This window comes from Stegastes partitus, unplaced genomic scaffold (assembly GCF_000690725.1).
Source record: "Stegastes partitus isolate 25-593 unplaced genomic scaffold, Stegastes_partitus-1.0.2 Scaffold12, whole genome shotgun sequence".
Classification (NCBI taxonomy): domain Eukaryota; kingdom Metazoa; phylum Chordata; class Actinopteri; family Pomacentridae; genus Stegastes; species Stegastes partitus.
This window is the reverse complement of record NW_007577743.1, coordinates 868,350-884,200: the sequence shown is the minus strand read 5'-3', so window position 1 is coordinate 884,200 and position 15,851 is coordinate 868,350. Positions and strand designations below refer to the sequence as shown.

Here is a 15,851-nt window from a genome sequence, read left to right as displayed (position 1 = left end):
TCCTAAGATTTTTCTGGTACGCAGGATTTATTTTATTTTATTTTTTTAAATAATGCTACTCATCTCTGAAAATATTATAAGTGCATTCCTGAAATATGACCACTATTGTAGATTTATTTATTTTTAATCTTGAATTAAATCCATGCACGAAACTTATAATTTTTTTTTTAAAGAATTTTTGTGTCTTTTTCCTTTTTTGTATTTTTCCAAGAATAATTTCACTTTGTTCTTTAAAGACTGATATTGTTTCAACTTTTTTTCTCAAAATATTTTAAGCTTTCTTGAAAATACACAACATTTTAAAACTATGATAGCACTACCAAATGGTAGAGGCTGGTTATACAAATTAGCATTAATAGATAAATACTAAATTACTTTCATCAGATAGCTGTTTTCAGTTTATCTAGGTATATTGTATCAGTCCCTTTCAAATAAACCATTAATAAATATTCACATTTTATTGTAATATAATATTGTGACTGCTCCTCACAACATTATGACTGTGCCTTCTCAAAATATTTAGACTTTTTGAAATTCTCAGATGTGTTTTTCCTGCAGCTGACCACAATTCATGTAGTACCACGGTGATTGCATTGTGCAGTGCGGGCAAGGTTCTAGCCTTCCCCCTCTGTCTCCTGCAGGTTGTGTTTGACTAAAAACTCTTTGACAGTTGGATGATTGTCTAGCCCCGCCCTCTGCTCCTCCAGGTGCTGCATAAGCTCCTCCCACTGACGCTTGTCTCTTCCTGTCTGCCACGACAGCCGAACCACCGAACGTAGCAATGGCAATAGCAGTGGGTGGGGCCGGTCGATAGGCAGATGCAAGGGTGATGTGTCAGTCTGTGGGAGGGGCTTATTCTCCAGAGGGAGGGGGTTGTCATTGGGTGGGAGGGGCTTATCCTCAGTCTCAACAGGGGTCAGAACACGGAGGGCGTGGTCACAGTGATCCCGAGCCTCCTCCAGCTGGTCCACCTCCTGGAAGCAGCATGACAGCCCCACCAGGGTGAAGAACCAATGGGGGGAGGCTGGAGGAGGGGTCTGGCTGTCATAGTAACTTGCCCAGCCAAGTTTGTGCTGTAGTCTCTTGGCGTTGAGCAGCGGACCCAAGGCTTCCTGGTAACGTCCCACCCTCAACGAAACAAAACAACTCTGAAACAACCAAACTAGCAAAGCTAAAGCCATGAAGCTTGTATTCTACAAAACCTGTAAAGTTATTCATGAAAAAACTAATGCAGAAATGCAAGAACAAACAAACAAAAAGAAAGATCAAACCAAACAGTTAAGAATGTTTCATCCAAAAATTACCAGCTGTTTAAGTTGTGTAACTTCAGATTTCCTTTTTCACCATTACATTGCATTGCAATAATGCATTTTTGTCCAGCACATTATTTACACTCATTTTTGGGGGTTGCTGTGCAAGACAATGAAAAAAACACAGAAAGGTATCAAAGGTAGGTATCAAAGTCTACAGATATCTGTTAATTAGGTTCAACAGTTACATACAGTTGGTGTATAACTGAGGGAACAGGTGTCAGGGATGCATTTTTGCAAATATTATTACCTCCCTTACTGGTGGGCCAAGTTGCGCTTGTGGCAATAAACACTGTAGTTGCAACCTAAAGGTCCCACATTGTGTCCCTTTACAACAAATTTATGAAAGTTTTGTATGTCCCCAGTAGGTGTCTTGTAGCTTGTTCAGCTCAAAACATCCCAAAGATGGCTAATTTTACATGACTACATAACCCCTGGTTTTAGTTGTGTCCTAAATGGGCTGTTTCAGTGTTTGTAGCTTAAAATGCTGATCTGCTTTTATCTCCACCCTGTTCAGGAAGGAGACTCGCTCCGCATCTGCGATTGACAGCGCAGAGAAAAATAGTTGACAACACAGCAGCTGACACAGACATGAATGAATATTTGAGACCTCATTTATTATCAGTGCGTACCCACAGATGTGTCCGTAATGAGTGCATACAAACATTCCCATGCAAAGTACGGAATTTATCAACTTGTACTTATACTTAGGAATATGCGGAAATATAACCACAACTCTGACCATGCTTACGCACATAATCTAGCGGTACAATAGTGAAACTACAAATAGAAAACATTAAGGGATTTTTGACCAACGATTCCAGTGTGAGGAGACATATTCAGCATTTCCCAGCCATCACTGAGCAGGATCGTGCCGGCAGTGCTGGATGCCATCATTCCTCTGGCCCCAGCCTACATCCAGCTCCCTTACAGAGATCAACAACAAGCTGCAATCAAACGGGGACTTCACGCCATCGCTGGATTCACAAACAAAAAGTGGAGCCACAGACTGCATCCACATCGCAATCAAAGCACCAACACTAAACAAAATTAATTATGTTATGCTGTTGCTTTTACTTGTTTACTGCTGTTCTTATTGGCTTGTTTTATTTATTTTTAATGTGTCGTCTTTTTCGGGGGATTGAACAGAGTAAGAATTTCATTGTGTAGTACAACTACCTGTTTTGCTGTGCATATGACAATAAAACTCTTGAATCTTGAATCTTGAAAAGAGTTTCATTCAATCAACGTACAATTAATTTGTGATATACATTTGTCGCTATCAAACATTGTTGCCCAGTGGCCTGGAGGAACGCATGACTCATTCACTGAGCAGAACACCTCTGTGGGTGCGTCTCCAAGCAGGAGCTGTTGAAGACGGTCACCTTTTTGGTGAGTGTTACAAAGTGTGAAATGTTTTTGCTGGACTTAGTATGGTTATTAAAACATCTCATCTACAGGAGATCAAGGTTATCCACTGGGTGAATGTTGAATATTAATTTGTCCATCTGCAGTTGTAGTCATTTCTCGTTTATGGGCTGTGACGCTTTTTTTGGCACCTAGCTTAACATCAAACCACTTTCTTATTCATTTCTGCCAGCGATCTCTCCTCTGACCCAACAGAATTAATTGCAGTGGTTATCTTGTCCCATGCAGCATTTGTTCTTTTGTTGGTTATCCCCACATTTAATGCACCAAATAATACATTCTGGTTAGCTTCAACCTCGTTGACAAGTACCTCAATTTCGGTTTCCGAAAAGTTCCTCTTTTCGCCTTCTTTGCGAGTGAGGGGAAAAAAATATTCACTTGTTTAATAAAGAGGCATGCTGTTACCATATATGGCTAACAGGAGGCGTTTCTGAAGGCAAATGATCCCGAAAGTGCACGAGCATATTGGTTAAGAACAAGTGGGATTTGTCAACACTGATGACTTACTGATGTGCGAACAACCCACATACACATGTTTGATATACAGATTTTTTTGTACAAACACACATTCTAAATTTCATTCAAAAGACACAATTTAGAACCTTTTCTACGCACTGACGATAAATGACGCCCCAGGACTTTCTGTTGCGTCTAACTTTCTTTCTGAGGCATTACATGGAAATATCTTTGAATTTACAGCATTTTTAACTCATGTGTATGGCAGGTTTGTCAGATAACACTGTACTTATAAAATCAGTAGTTTAGCGCTGAAGAGCAGTAGCCTAGAAAGGACTGCTGGTTAACATGTAGTCTTAATGGGCTGCATTTTTAGTCATTCAAAGTCATTTCATATTTGTTCCATTGTCTGACAACAGAAACAAGAAAACATCTAAATGAGATAAGCTTTACTGGGAATGAGGCTATATTAAAATGCAATATTTATGAGCACAGTGAGCAGGAGAGATGCAAACAGATTTAAACAGTGGCTGAGTTTTGGTTTTACTGAAACACAACATGGGAACATAGTAAGCTACCCAGCTAGTTTCAAATCACCTTTTAAGTTCCCATCATTTCTGACCGTCAAAGACTAGTGATTTCTCAGTTTCTATTTGGAAACTAGGTACAGTTCTTACTGTCTTGCAATGCTGGGAAGTTACCTCGGAGGGTTAGAGGGACAGCAGTACACAGTGAAATAGTTTTTCACCATATGGGACCTTTGAGTAAAACATCACCACATTTTATTGTTTGATACCTTCTACTAACCTATGAGATTAGTGACGCAAACAACTACTGAGACAATGAGAATAAAGAAAACAAGAAAAACAACTTTTTTTGCCTCGGTAAATTCCCTCCCTGTTTTCCTCAGTGACTCTGCGTTTGTACTGATTACGACCCTCAACCTACCAAAACCAGGTCATTTTCTAATACCCAGTCGAGTAGTTTCTTTTCTTTTACATATTTTAGTTATTCTAGTAATATTGTTTTTTTTCCTAAAAATTATATTGTAATTTATGTGAACTTTAGGTTGCACCAGAAACTGTCTCAGCTTGAATTTTGTGTGCAGATCCAGATGTGTGTCTCTGAGCTGCCTAGATCAGTTTAAAGTGTTTACACTCTGACGTTTAGTCATCTATAACTCGTCCTGCATCATCGACTCAAACACTGCACACGACTTTTGCTCTGTTTTGGTTTTTTTTGCGACTGTAGCTGCACGTGTTGTTTTTATTTAGGATCTCCAGAACCTGCTGCCTCCACAGTACCTTCACTGGCTACAGAAGTATAGTTTGGCTTTGATTTATTATTAAACCATTGGTTCTTGTGCCATCCCTAGAGTTTATGTAGGTTTTTAATAAAGACATGATATACTTTGATATTAACTGAATCATGGGTTCTTGTATTAACTTCATTTCATTCAATCTAAAGGAACCTCATACATAATGTTCTAAATGTGAGTAAATTGGAACCTTTATTCATTTAAGAACAGCATCTAGATTAGTTCAGAGTCATTCAGATTTATTTTCCTACATGATGCTTGGAAGAGTTTGAGGGATAGACAGCAGTTTATGAGTTACCTGATGAGCAGCTGTCCAGTCTGCAGGTCACTTAGGTAGAAGAACTGGCGGACACAGAGTGCATCCCTCAGGGTGGACAGGGAACACAGATGAGACAGGTACTGTTCAAATGCCCGGCTACGCTTAGCGATTGTCTCCGCTGTGAAGTTTCTGCGCAGCTTTTTTCCTACAAAGATGAAAAGCATACATTGTCGTGTTTTAGGGAACTAAACAGTGACATTTTTCCTGAGGTTTCCTGGTTCACTACATAATCCCTACTCACGTGGGAAACAGACACGTTCCATCTGATCTCCATGGTTACGACGCAAAGTGGCATGAAGCCGCTGAAAGTCCGAGTACCGTCGGGTGATGATTGCTGGAGTCTTATCACTACCCCCCGACTGGATTACATGGATGGTGTATAGCTGCAGAAACAAGAACAAGCTGATTCCTTTTCTGTGCAATCTATCTTACCCAAAATCAGTCTTTAAATCATTGTACTTAAGGCCTTGAGACTTTCTGCACATTTATAGAAAGTCTGGAGTTTAAACATATATAGATGAATGCATAGACTTTCTAAATGTCTTGTTTATGTAGAATGTATTTGTGCAACTACCCTGGAAATTAAGAGCAGATTGAAGTCTGTTGAAATGTGAAGTTAAACAATATTGCTGATACGTTCGTTTAAACAAGTTATACCTACTCTAAACATGATATAAGTAATATTACATTAGACTAAAGAAGACAACATCAACCCTAAGTTAGGTTAAACAAGCTTTCCTTGGCCTGAACAAGGAATCTTTAGCTTAGACAAGATATCTTTAGCCGAAGCAAGATAACCTTAGCCCTTCGTTAGTCTAAACAGTATAGTAATAACTTAAACAAGATACTGTAGAGGCAAAATTAGCCTTAACAGAATTTTGTTAGCCGAAACAAAAATCTCTTAAACTAAACAAGATATCTTTAGCTAAAATTAGATAATACAGCTGCTACATTGGCCTAAAAGAGGAAGTGGTACTGTTAAGTTCGGCTAAGCAAGATTTCTTTAGGCTAAACTAATATTTTAAACAAGATAACAATAGCTTAAACAAAACAACGTACTCACTGCTTGTTATTCTAGACAATGTAGCCACTAAGTTAGCCTAAACAAGATAACATTAGCCTAAAAACAACAATATAGCCACTACATTAGCACAAATAAGACAACATTGGTCGAAACAAGATAGCTTAAACAAATTAATGTAGAAATCTTTTTGTATATGTGATCTGTTTATATTGTTTTTATTGTTCTTATTCTTTTTATGCTGTTTTAGTTAATTTTAATAATTCTATAAATATTTGTCTTCAGTATACTAACCTCGTCTGTACTGTCTACAATTTAATTTATTTAATCAAATTTTGTTCTACTTTATTTTGCATTTTACCATGGCCTGTAAATCACTTTGACCTCTGTGTATGTTAAGGTGCCATATAAATAACCTTGCTTACTAAACAAGATATCATTAGCCTAAACCAACAACAACAACAACCTAATGGAGGCTGCTGATTTTAACTTAATGTTTACTGCAGAACCAATGCGGAGGGCAGCCAGTCTGAAAGCCAACTGATTCTCACCACATATTTTGAGGAGCTGTCCTGCACCACACTGGCATCGGTCACCTCAAACAGCAAGTTGTCCATCTGCCGTCCAATGAAGAGGACGGGACTACCTCCTCCTCCGAGTCCACGCAGGCTCCTCCAGCTTTCCTGAAGCTGTCGAGTCAGCAGTGAGGAGGGGGAGGGGCCCAGTGGAGACACGCCCACTGGACTGATGTCTACACAGGACAGGTGAGAGAAGTGGTCAGGTGAGCAGATAGTGTTTAGCGCCTAAATGTAAATCTTGTCAACTGTACAAACGAATGATTAATAGAAATGTGTTGTTTACTCAGTCTACAGAATTCAGCAACTATTGACAGTCAAATAAATTAAAGTCATTTGGCTCAAAGCAAAAACACTAAACATTTGATGGTTCCTGCTTTTCTAATAAAAATCACTAAACACAGCAAGGCATCTTTGGGTTTTGGAATGCTTGCAAGACAAAAAAAGACATCCAAAGGCAAATAGGGATTTTTTTGTTTGTTTTATACTGTTGTCTGACATTTTATAGGCAAAACAAGTACTGACTATTTAAGAAAACTATCATTGTTAGCTACAGGTCTCTATTTGACAGAGGGGTACTAATGTGGAATTTCGGGAACCGATAATTAGAAAATATGTGTTGTCTCTCATATATCTTAGTCAATGAGAAAACACAGTACAGGCTAAAAGCAACACAGCTCCTGCAGCCAAAGCAGGACAGAAAGCTGTCCAAAACAAACAAACAAACAAACAAACAAAAAAAAGCAGTGTGAAAGCGTACGTTAACAGGCTGATCAATGTCACTGCTCCATCATTAAGGCATGGGTAGATCTGACTGTAGTTACAATGGTGTATTCTGTTAAATGAATGTGCATCCTTATAGCCTGTAAAACAATTAAAGCCTTATTCTCACAGATGCAGACCTGGCAGTGTTAAACTGTTTTAGGAGCAAGTAAAGAACACAATAAAAGCACATTTCAAACCAATAAGTAGGCTTACAGCAAATCTTAGAAGGTCAACGAGTATGTTTTAGTCCATAAATCAGTCTTTCTTTTATTATTATAGCCTACCGCTAGAAGGTCTACAGAAAAATTCCCACACAAGTTAATCAGAAAAATTTGTTACATTCCTTTTCTTGCTTTTAGAATTTTCTTTCTGGCACAAATAAAATCCACAGGCAGTCCAAACCACTTGTATCAATCAGCTACAGAAACTCACCCTTTCTCCAGTGATTGACATCTATCTGATTATTCCTAATCAGACTGATATGTGGTTTAAAAAAAAATAAGAATAAATCAAAGCATATTTATTTGTATGAATGATAGACATCAGTGGTAAATTTATTGGGAGTCTTATACAGTCTGGTAGCTGACAAGAAAATCCTCACAGTCCAAAAATTGGTTGATTTGTTGTTTTCTGGGAGAATCGATTAGTTGTTTGGTTCATAATATGTCAGAAAATTGTGAATAATGTCAATCAGTGTTTCCCAGAGACCAAGATATTGTTCTTAAATGTCTTGTTTGTCCACAACCATAGATATTCAATTTACTACTGTAGAGAAGGGAAGAAACCAGAAAATATTCACATTTAAAAAGTTTCTGACTTTTTTTTTTTTTTAGTGAAACTCCACTGTATGTCATAATGCAAAGCCAGTTCTTTTGCTTTTGCTTGTAATTTCAGGTTCTGCATGCATGACTTCAATAAAGCCTGAACTCCAACAGCGACCGGATTTTGCTGACAGTTCACTGGTTGTAAAATGTCCGAACAAACCAATGCTTTTCTGGGCGTAAAACGATCAGAAAGACTGTCATTTATGAAGTTATCGTGCAATTTACAACTGTGAAGTTAAGATCGTTTGCCGAATTTGACTTTACCACTTGCACAAGCAAACCTGTGCTAACAGATAAGAAGCTCAGGATCAGAGTGTGAACACGAATGAGGCCCGCAAATTTCAATGAGCAAATCACCTGTGCTGCTGATTCCCTCCTCCATCGACTCTCCCAGGAAGTCAGAGTCGCTGTCCAGGCCCGACCCCTCGCCCTCTGCCCCATCCTCCAGCCCTCCTCCTCCTCCGCTGTCGAAGCACAGCGTCCCTCCGAGCCGATCAGTAACGCACTCCTCCTCCTCCTCCAGCTCTGCCTCCCAATGGTCTTCGTTAAACCCCTCCTTTTCCTGTCCGCCACCTTCTTCCTGCTCCGGCTCCGGCCCCGCCCCCTGGCCATCTTTAAACAGCGAGCGCTTCAGACGGTCCAGCAGCCGGGATGCCATGACACCGCCTGGCCACCGCAGGCAGGGAAGGGGCTAAGGAAAGAACAAGAGGTTATTACTAAGTTCATATTTAGTTATATGTAAAGTATAATTTTTTCGGTAAATAATTGATAGTGTCCTTGACATAAATTATACTGCTGTGCATCTTTCAGTATTCTGCTAAAAGAAAAGCTCAGGTATCTGAATGTAGATGAAACCAAATGTATGTACACAATTATAAACACTTAAACATTTTTCACTAACCCTAAGCACAAACACTGCTGATTAAATTAGTTTTTGTGTAGGCACAAACATTTCTTTCCAGCATTGAGCAGATCTTCAATCATTATGTTTCTTTCTGGACTTAACTTTGGAAATACAGATGAAACTACTTTAAAAATTATGAAAGGCAGTTTATTATTAACCACACAGATGTAAGCATTGCTTAACTGCCGTGATATTTACACTTTTCTCATTGTTTAACATATTATATTGAAGGGACCATGACTTCATTACACAGTACAACACTTGAGCATCGAAATTGCAATGTGCGCAATAGTCACATCGCAGGAAGTTAAATTAACTCAAACTCATCAAACTACAACTTTTTTGTTGCTTGATACAAAAAGAAAACTTGCATGGTACTTGTTTTCCATGACTAATCTACAAGAGAAGTCTTTCTGATAGAACATCATTTAATCTCATTTAAGGGCTCTTGGAACATGTGATTTTTTGAAAAATTTTGTTTACAAGGCACAGAGTTTGTTGACATGCAGGCTCCACATGTGCACAGTGAAGCAAGTAAAGACCAGGAGAGGTACACTGAAGATTTGAAAAGGAAGAAACGATTTCAGTGTCTGTTGTGGGCTATAGATTAATTGGAATATTAATCATAATTTGGTTTCTCACAATTAAATAAATCTGATCACTTTGTTTAAGGTAAATCGGACATTAGAGCACCTAATTTCACTGCTTTCAAACTGGTAGTGGTAACTGAGTGGAGCCTAGAGGCTTCTCTGTGCACAGTCACCAAGCTAGCTTCTACTGCAGCCCGCATGTAAGGCGTTTGGGGAACATCTGTAAATTTTGAGCAGCTGTTCAGCAAGAGAGGCATTTGGGTACAATTATATTTATATCTACCCTCTAGGAGGTGCTATGCAGACAGGTGAAGATTATTTGAAGTCTTGTATCGGTGGAGGTTTGAAAATCAGCAGGAATGTAAAAAAAAATCAAAAATCAAAAATCAGAAAGCTCCTAAACCAATATGAATGTCATCCAGAAAAGTATTTTGAATGCCTTTGTCAGTATTAGACCAAACATGTTGCACTCAAAAAAATCTTGACAGTACAAGTCAAAACTCAAAATTATTTTTATTTTTGATGATTCCCCCACAAATTCACTTAAATCATTCTCGAATGACTAATTGTTTACAAAGAAATGTATTCAAGTCATCTGGTGAAAATTCCTATATTCTTTCAATGTATATCACAGAAAATCAAAATATTGTAATGTCAGTTTTTTTTCCAATATCATGCACCCTTACATTTTGGCCAGTGCTGCCAGTTGATTGCTTATTGAGTCTATAGCGAAACCCTGTATATTAGGTCCACAATAAAGATCAGTTCATTTGCTGATAGAATCCAGGTCAATGACAAACTGTTTGCTCACATTAGAGCCCTGCAGACACACTGATCCACATCGGAAACAAACTGGTAAGAGGCAGCAGGCTGAGTTGGCTCCAGTTACAGAGCTGGCAGCTTCTCTGAATGGAAATCATGTCACACATTAATAATGCAGCAGCTTGCTAAGTCAGCCTGCAGCCAGGAAAACACGCAGAGGAGCTTGGGCCTGCAGAACTTCCTGAGGATCCTTCAGTCAGAAGATTCAGCACTTTCAAGACATCAGCTCAGAAACATCAGGAAGTGATCAGTGGAGCCGATTTCTGCAATGCTGTGAAGAACAGAGCAGCACAGCTGAACCACTGGACGGTAAAGTGTGCAGCAGAATTGGAATAAAAATACAAGATAGTGCCTCCTTTTTCCCCAAATAGAAAAACAGGTTTTCTTATTTCTGTTTGTATAGTATGTCCTGCAATCCACCTGTTGTGTAGTCAGTCATGGGTAAAACTGCAACAGACACCTATTTGCACAATCTCTCCAAAAAATGGAATTAATGACTGTCCTATTAAGAGACAAAACTGTGTCCAAACATTTGGTTGTCACCATGACATTCGTGTCCCAATGAGAATACAGTGGAAAATATGCTAAATATAACCTCCTTTCATGAATCCTGACGATGAATTACTGTTGTTATTTTCTGTTTATTTTCCCTCTCAATTATAACCTGGTTGATGCATGAAGCAGCACAACAGCTGTGAGCGCAGTGCCTGGACTTTGGGTCCACCCTTTGGATCCGGTGACCACCACTGACTCCTTGTCCTTAATATTTAGAGCCTTGCCTGCTTCTGGTCTTCAAAACTACAGGACCAGAGTGGAATTTAATGTGGAGAGTTAGGGCTAGCTCATATATCTGTCACTGCCTGATTTATGAAACAGTTTATTCAAAACAACAAAAATTGATTTGTTCTGGCTGTTGACAGTATTTTCAGATTTACAGAGTGCTAAAAGGAGAAATGCAAAATCCCCTCTGTAAAAACTTTGGGATTTAATAAGCCAACAAAATGAAACAAGAATTTTAAACATGGCTTAATCCAACTGTCAGATTTCTGTTCTGGAAATAAGGCAAATTACAGCATATATATATATATATATATATAAAATCAGATAACTATTTGTTAATTAATCTCCAAATTGTATCTTAGAGTACTTCAAAAGTATGCATCAGACCTTGTTCTCAAACTTTTACTACTATTGTAATGTATATTTATTTTGGGCTGCTTTTTTCCCTAAATAAACAAAACTATTACTGTTTTTATTATTTTCCGCTAAAAATAAATAAATAAATAAGGCGGCGTACAGATCTGATAATAATCTTCTTACACCTGAATTATTAATAAATTTAAAATAATAATAATGTATTAAATAAATGACTTTATAATTTACTTCAAATATGTCAATATTTAACAAACAATTGACCCATTTTGAATGTTGTTGTCACAGCACTCGAGAAACGCTTGTGCTCTATAAATTAAGTCACCATTATTGTTTTTTGTTTTTTTTTTTGTATCAACAGCCTATACTGCTAGCTCAACACGAAGCAGTTAGCAAACAAGCTAACAACTTCTCAATGTTTCAAAGTTACATTTAGCTCAATTTATCTCTCCGGAGGTTTGGACAGCTCACCCTGTGAACTCTGCCCACTTCTGTTAGTCATCTCAGAGCTGTAAATTCAACTTCAAATCCCCACCTTTCACTTTAAAGTTGTTTCTGTCTGAATCAAGGAAGCTAACGGCTAACTAGCTAATAGCTCCTTAAGTTAGCTGTATTTACACTCCGTGTTGCTTCTCGTCGCTGATTCATTTAACGTTCCGGGGTTCGGGATAACTCACCCTGGACTTGAAACTGACTTCCTCCGCTCCTGTTAATCCATGTCAGCTCGCTGGGTGTAAAGTTGGAAGCTCCGCCGGGTAGAGTCGTGGGGCTGGACCGTCCTGTCGGGGTTTGTGAGGTCCTCACTCAGCTGACGGACTGAATCCCGATCCCTCCAACTGTCCCAGTATCCATATAAGGCGACCCAGTGCTTCGCTGCGGCCAGCAGGGGGCGGTAAGTAGTAATGAGGTGATCAGAATCGCAATCAGAAATGCAGTCGTCCTCAAATGTATTCATACCCTCCCATTAAAGAAGGAAAAAGACAGCTGTCACTGAAATAAGTTGAAACTGACAAACGTAATAATATATAAAAAAGCAATGAAAATCATGACATTGCTTTTGAAGTGTGGTTCAAAAGAAATATTTAATTTAAAAAAATTTAAAAAGCAAAGCAAACAAGCATAATAGGAACCGTAAACTAATATTTTGTTCAACAAACCTTTGAGGCAATCAAGTGTTTTCTGTAACTGTCAATCAGACTTCTGCACCTGTTGACAGGTATTTTGATTTTGGCCCACTGCTCATCAGCAGAGTGCTCTTATTTGTACGGGACAGTTTGTTTTTTTTTTAAACTATTCTTTTCAACCACAATTCAAAAGCAATGTCTTATTTCACTAAATGATAATTTAGCAATTTTTCATTTATTATTTCTTTTTTAGTTTCTAGTTATCTGAGTGACTATTGTGAATTTGGCCCTTTCTTTAATGGAAGGGTATGAATACATTTGAAGACGACTGTACTTTTACTTATCCCTGAGGGAAAATTCTTTTTTTGTTGCATGCACCTCTCCCGCCCAAGAATAAAACTAGAAATATAAGATTAAAATAATAACAAAAAGAGAATTGAAAAGAACCATAAAAGTTAATAGATAAATAAATATCAAAGTACCAAAAAATATATATGAAACATATTTACACATATGTAAGGGATAATGCCCGACGAGGTGTCCATTATCAGAAATTAATGGACGACGCGGAGGCGTGAACCGTCCGACGCGAAGCGGAGGACGGTTGCTTCCGCGAAGTCCATTCATTTCTGATAATGGACACCTCGAAGGGCATTATCCCGCTTATACCATGGTCACTTACGAAAGATATTACTAAATAAATATTAAATCAATTATTAATACGTTAATGTGGTTTTTTACCGTTAAAATCGTAAGTTTTCCACAACAAGCGGCTGAGCGGACTATTTCATGTCGCTCGTTGTGACGCGTTGCCAAGGTAACCGGTCGGCCGCAGCTGTCTTGCCGTTGTGATAAATAAACTGAAATAACATATATTAACGTATGTTCTGAGTTTCTGTTGCCACGGTTACCAACTACCGTTTGAGTCAGCGCATTAATTTAGAACAATCAGGTTATTTGACCGGAACTTCTTTATAGGTGTCCTATATCACTTTTTATACCATGGTCTGGGTGAATACTCGATTCTGATTGGCTGCAGGGTGTCCTGCTTCGCGTCGGACGGTTCACGCCTCCGCGTCGTCCATTAATTTCTGATAATGGACACCTCGTCGGGCATTATCCCTTACTTAATGGACACCCTGCAGCCAATCAGAATCGAGTATTCACCCAGACCATGGTATAAAGTCAGTTAAGGTGCAGATTGTATGAAGATTTGTGCAAAAACAGTGTCTGGTATCACATTTAAAGTGTGGAATTCGGCAGTTGGATGGCAACATGCAGGAATGATTTCCTGTGTCGCTCTGTGGCGCAGTGTGGCACCAACAATCTATTGCTGAACGAGCTCCTGCAGTTGGTCAGCATGTTGTGGAGAGGATGAGAGTCCAGAACAGTCCTGATTTTGGACAACACCCTCCTCTCAGACACCACCGTCAGAGAGTCCAGTTCCTCTCCCACAACTTGGCTGGCTTTCCTGATGATTCTATTGAGTGTGCTGGCGTCCCTCACCCGCAGGCTGCTGCCCCAGCAGACAACAACATGACGGCCATCACAGACTCGTAGAACATCCTCAGCATCGTCCAGCAGATGTTGAAGGACCTCAGCTGGCTCAGAAAATAGAGGCGACTTTGGCCCTTCCTGTAGACAGTTTCCACATTCCTGCCCCAGTCCAATTTGTGGTCCAAGTACACCCCCAGTTACTTATACTCCTCCACCACCTCAACACTGACCCCATGGATGTTGGTGGTCTCTCACCAGTTGTACAGTCTGAGGTGCTCAAACCCATGCACTCCATAAATATAGTGATAAAATATACTATGAAAATTCATATACAGTCTGTGCTCTCACTCTAGTCAAGGGACATAAAAATGCATGCATAGACTCTCCAGTATGATCTGATAATCAAAAGTTTTTATTGACTTTACCCCAAAAATTAACTTTTTGAGGCTTTTTCAGGTCAATGTGACATAATAGCAAGCATGTATGTGAAATACCAGACTAGATACTAGATGGATTCCACTTACTTGAATGAAAACTGCTTGCTTGGAGCATGATTAAAAAAAAAATTTTGTAGCTTCTGTGTCGTGTGGCCCAACTAAATATCATGCATGTGCATTCCTGCTTAGCCCATAGACTTGTGGAAATTTAAAAAAAAATAATAAAAAATTAAAAACTTAATGGATTAAAAACAGGCTGCAGGGTGGCGCAGTTGGTAGTACTGTTGTCTCGCAGCAAGAAGGTTGCCGGTTCGCGTCCCGGTGGAGGCACCGGAATCTTTCTGCATGTTCTCCCTGTGCAGCGTGGGTTCTCTCCGGGTTCTCCAGCTTCCTCCCACACAGTCCAAAAACATGTTGAGGTTAATTGGTGATTCTAAAGTGTCCGTAGGTATGAATGTGAGTGTGCTTGCTTGTCTGTCTCTATGTGTGGCCCTGTGATAGACTGGCGACCTGTCCAGGGTGTCCCCTACCTTCGCCCTAAGTTGGCTGGGATAGACTCCAGCCCCCCGCGACCCTAGTGAGGATTAAGCGGTGTAGAGACAATGGATGGATGGATTAAAAACATCCATCATACTAAGAATGAAAATCAGTTCTGTTCGCTGTTTTACAGATGTCGCTTTCATAATGGTTGCTGGATTTTTTGGGGGGTCATTTTTACCTTTATTTGACATAGCACAATATAGATAGGTTGGAAATGTGAGAGACAAACTAGGGAAATGACACACTAAAAAGTCATGATTGCCAGGGTGTGTGGCCACTCATATCTCCTTGTACATCCATGCTAGCTTGCCATTTAGGAGAACAATAGGCTAATTTTATTTCACTATTCTGTGCCTGCTTGTCTCCTCAGTCTCTTGTCATCCAGCTTACGACCCTACATCAGTCGAGCCATCATAAAGGATGTCTCAAATATAAAGATTTATCTTGAGGAGAGAGCAGCCAAGAGGAGCCAAGGAGCCATACTTACTGGTTCTGTTTGATCCACATGGGGGAGCTGGTGCTCCAGTTATGAGAAGGTATACCCTTCCAAGCGAAAAACTTGGTGTATTGCATTGTTTGTCACACCTGTTAGCTGCTGTATTTGGGCAAGACAGAGAAGACGCCGCTGACTAGGCTCAAGCAGCACTTTTCAAACATCAGGGAGGGCAGAGTAACCGTCACACTGGTTCAGCACTAGTGAAGCAAATTCCTGTTTTCTCATCCACTTGTTTCCTTTGTCATAACTGTTATCTACCTTCTGTCCATGTTC

The 15,851-nt window shown here is 39.4% G+C and overlaps 1 protein-coding gene across 1 annotated transcript; it reads right to left on the bottom strand.

Moving 5' to 3' along the window:
- Positions 1-233: 233 nt before the first annotated feature.
- On the bottom strand, positions 234-12,260 carry snx21 (sorting nexin family member 21). Its single transcript, XM_008288056.1, has 6 exons — positions 12,162-12,260; positions 8,374-8,707; positions 6,404-6,603; positions 5,073-5,214; positions 4,811-4,976; positions 234-1,128 (listed from the first exon to the last, which is right to left on the bottom strand). The coding sequence occupies exons 2-6, from the start codon at positions 8,672-8,674 to the stop codon at positions 615-617; spliced, it is 1,323 nt and encodes a 440-aa protein (XP_008286278.1). The 5' UTR covers positions 8,675-8,707; positions 12,162-12,260; the 3' UTR covers positions 234-614.
- Positions 12,261-15,851: the final 3,591 nt, after the last annotated feature.

Excerpts from the sequence above, each read along its gene's own strand:
- snx21 (XM_008288056.1), bottom strand. The coding sequence starts at position 8,674 with ATGGCATCCCGGCTGCTGGACCGTCTGAAGCGCTCGCTGTTTAAAGAT. Across the intron at positions 4,977-5,072 it reads GGAACGTGTCTGTTTCCCAC|GAAAAAAGCTGCGCAGAAAC; the intron begins GTGAGTAGGGAT and ends TCATCTTTGTAG. Across the intron at positions 1,129-4,810 it reads ACTGGACAGCTGCTCATCAG|GGTGGGACGTTACCAGGAAG; the intron begins GTAACTCATAAA and ends TGTTTCGTTGAG.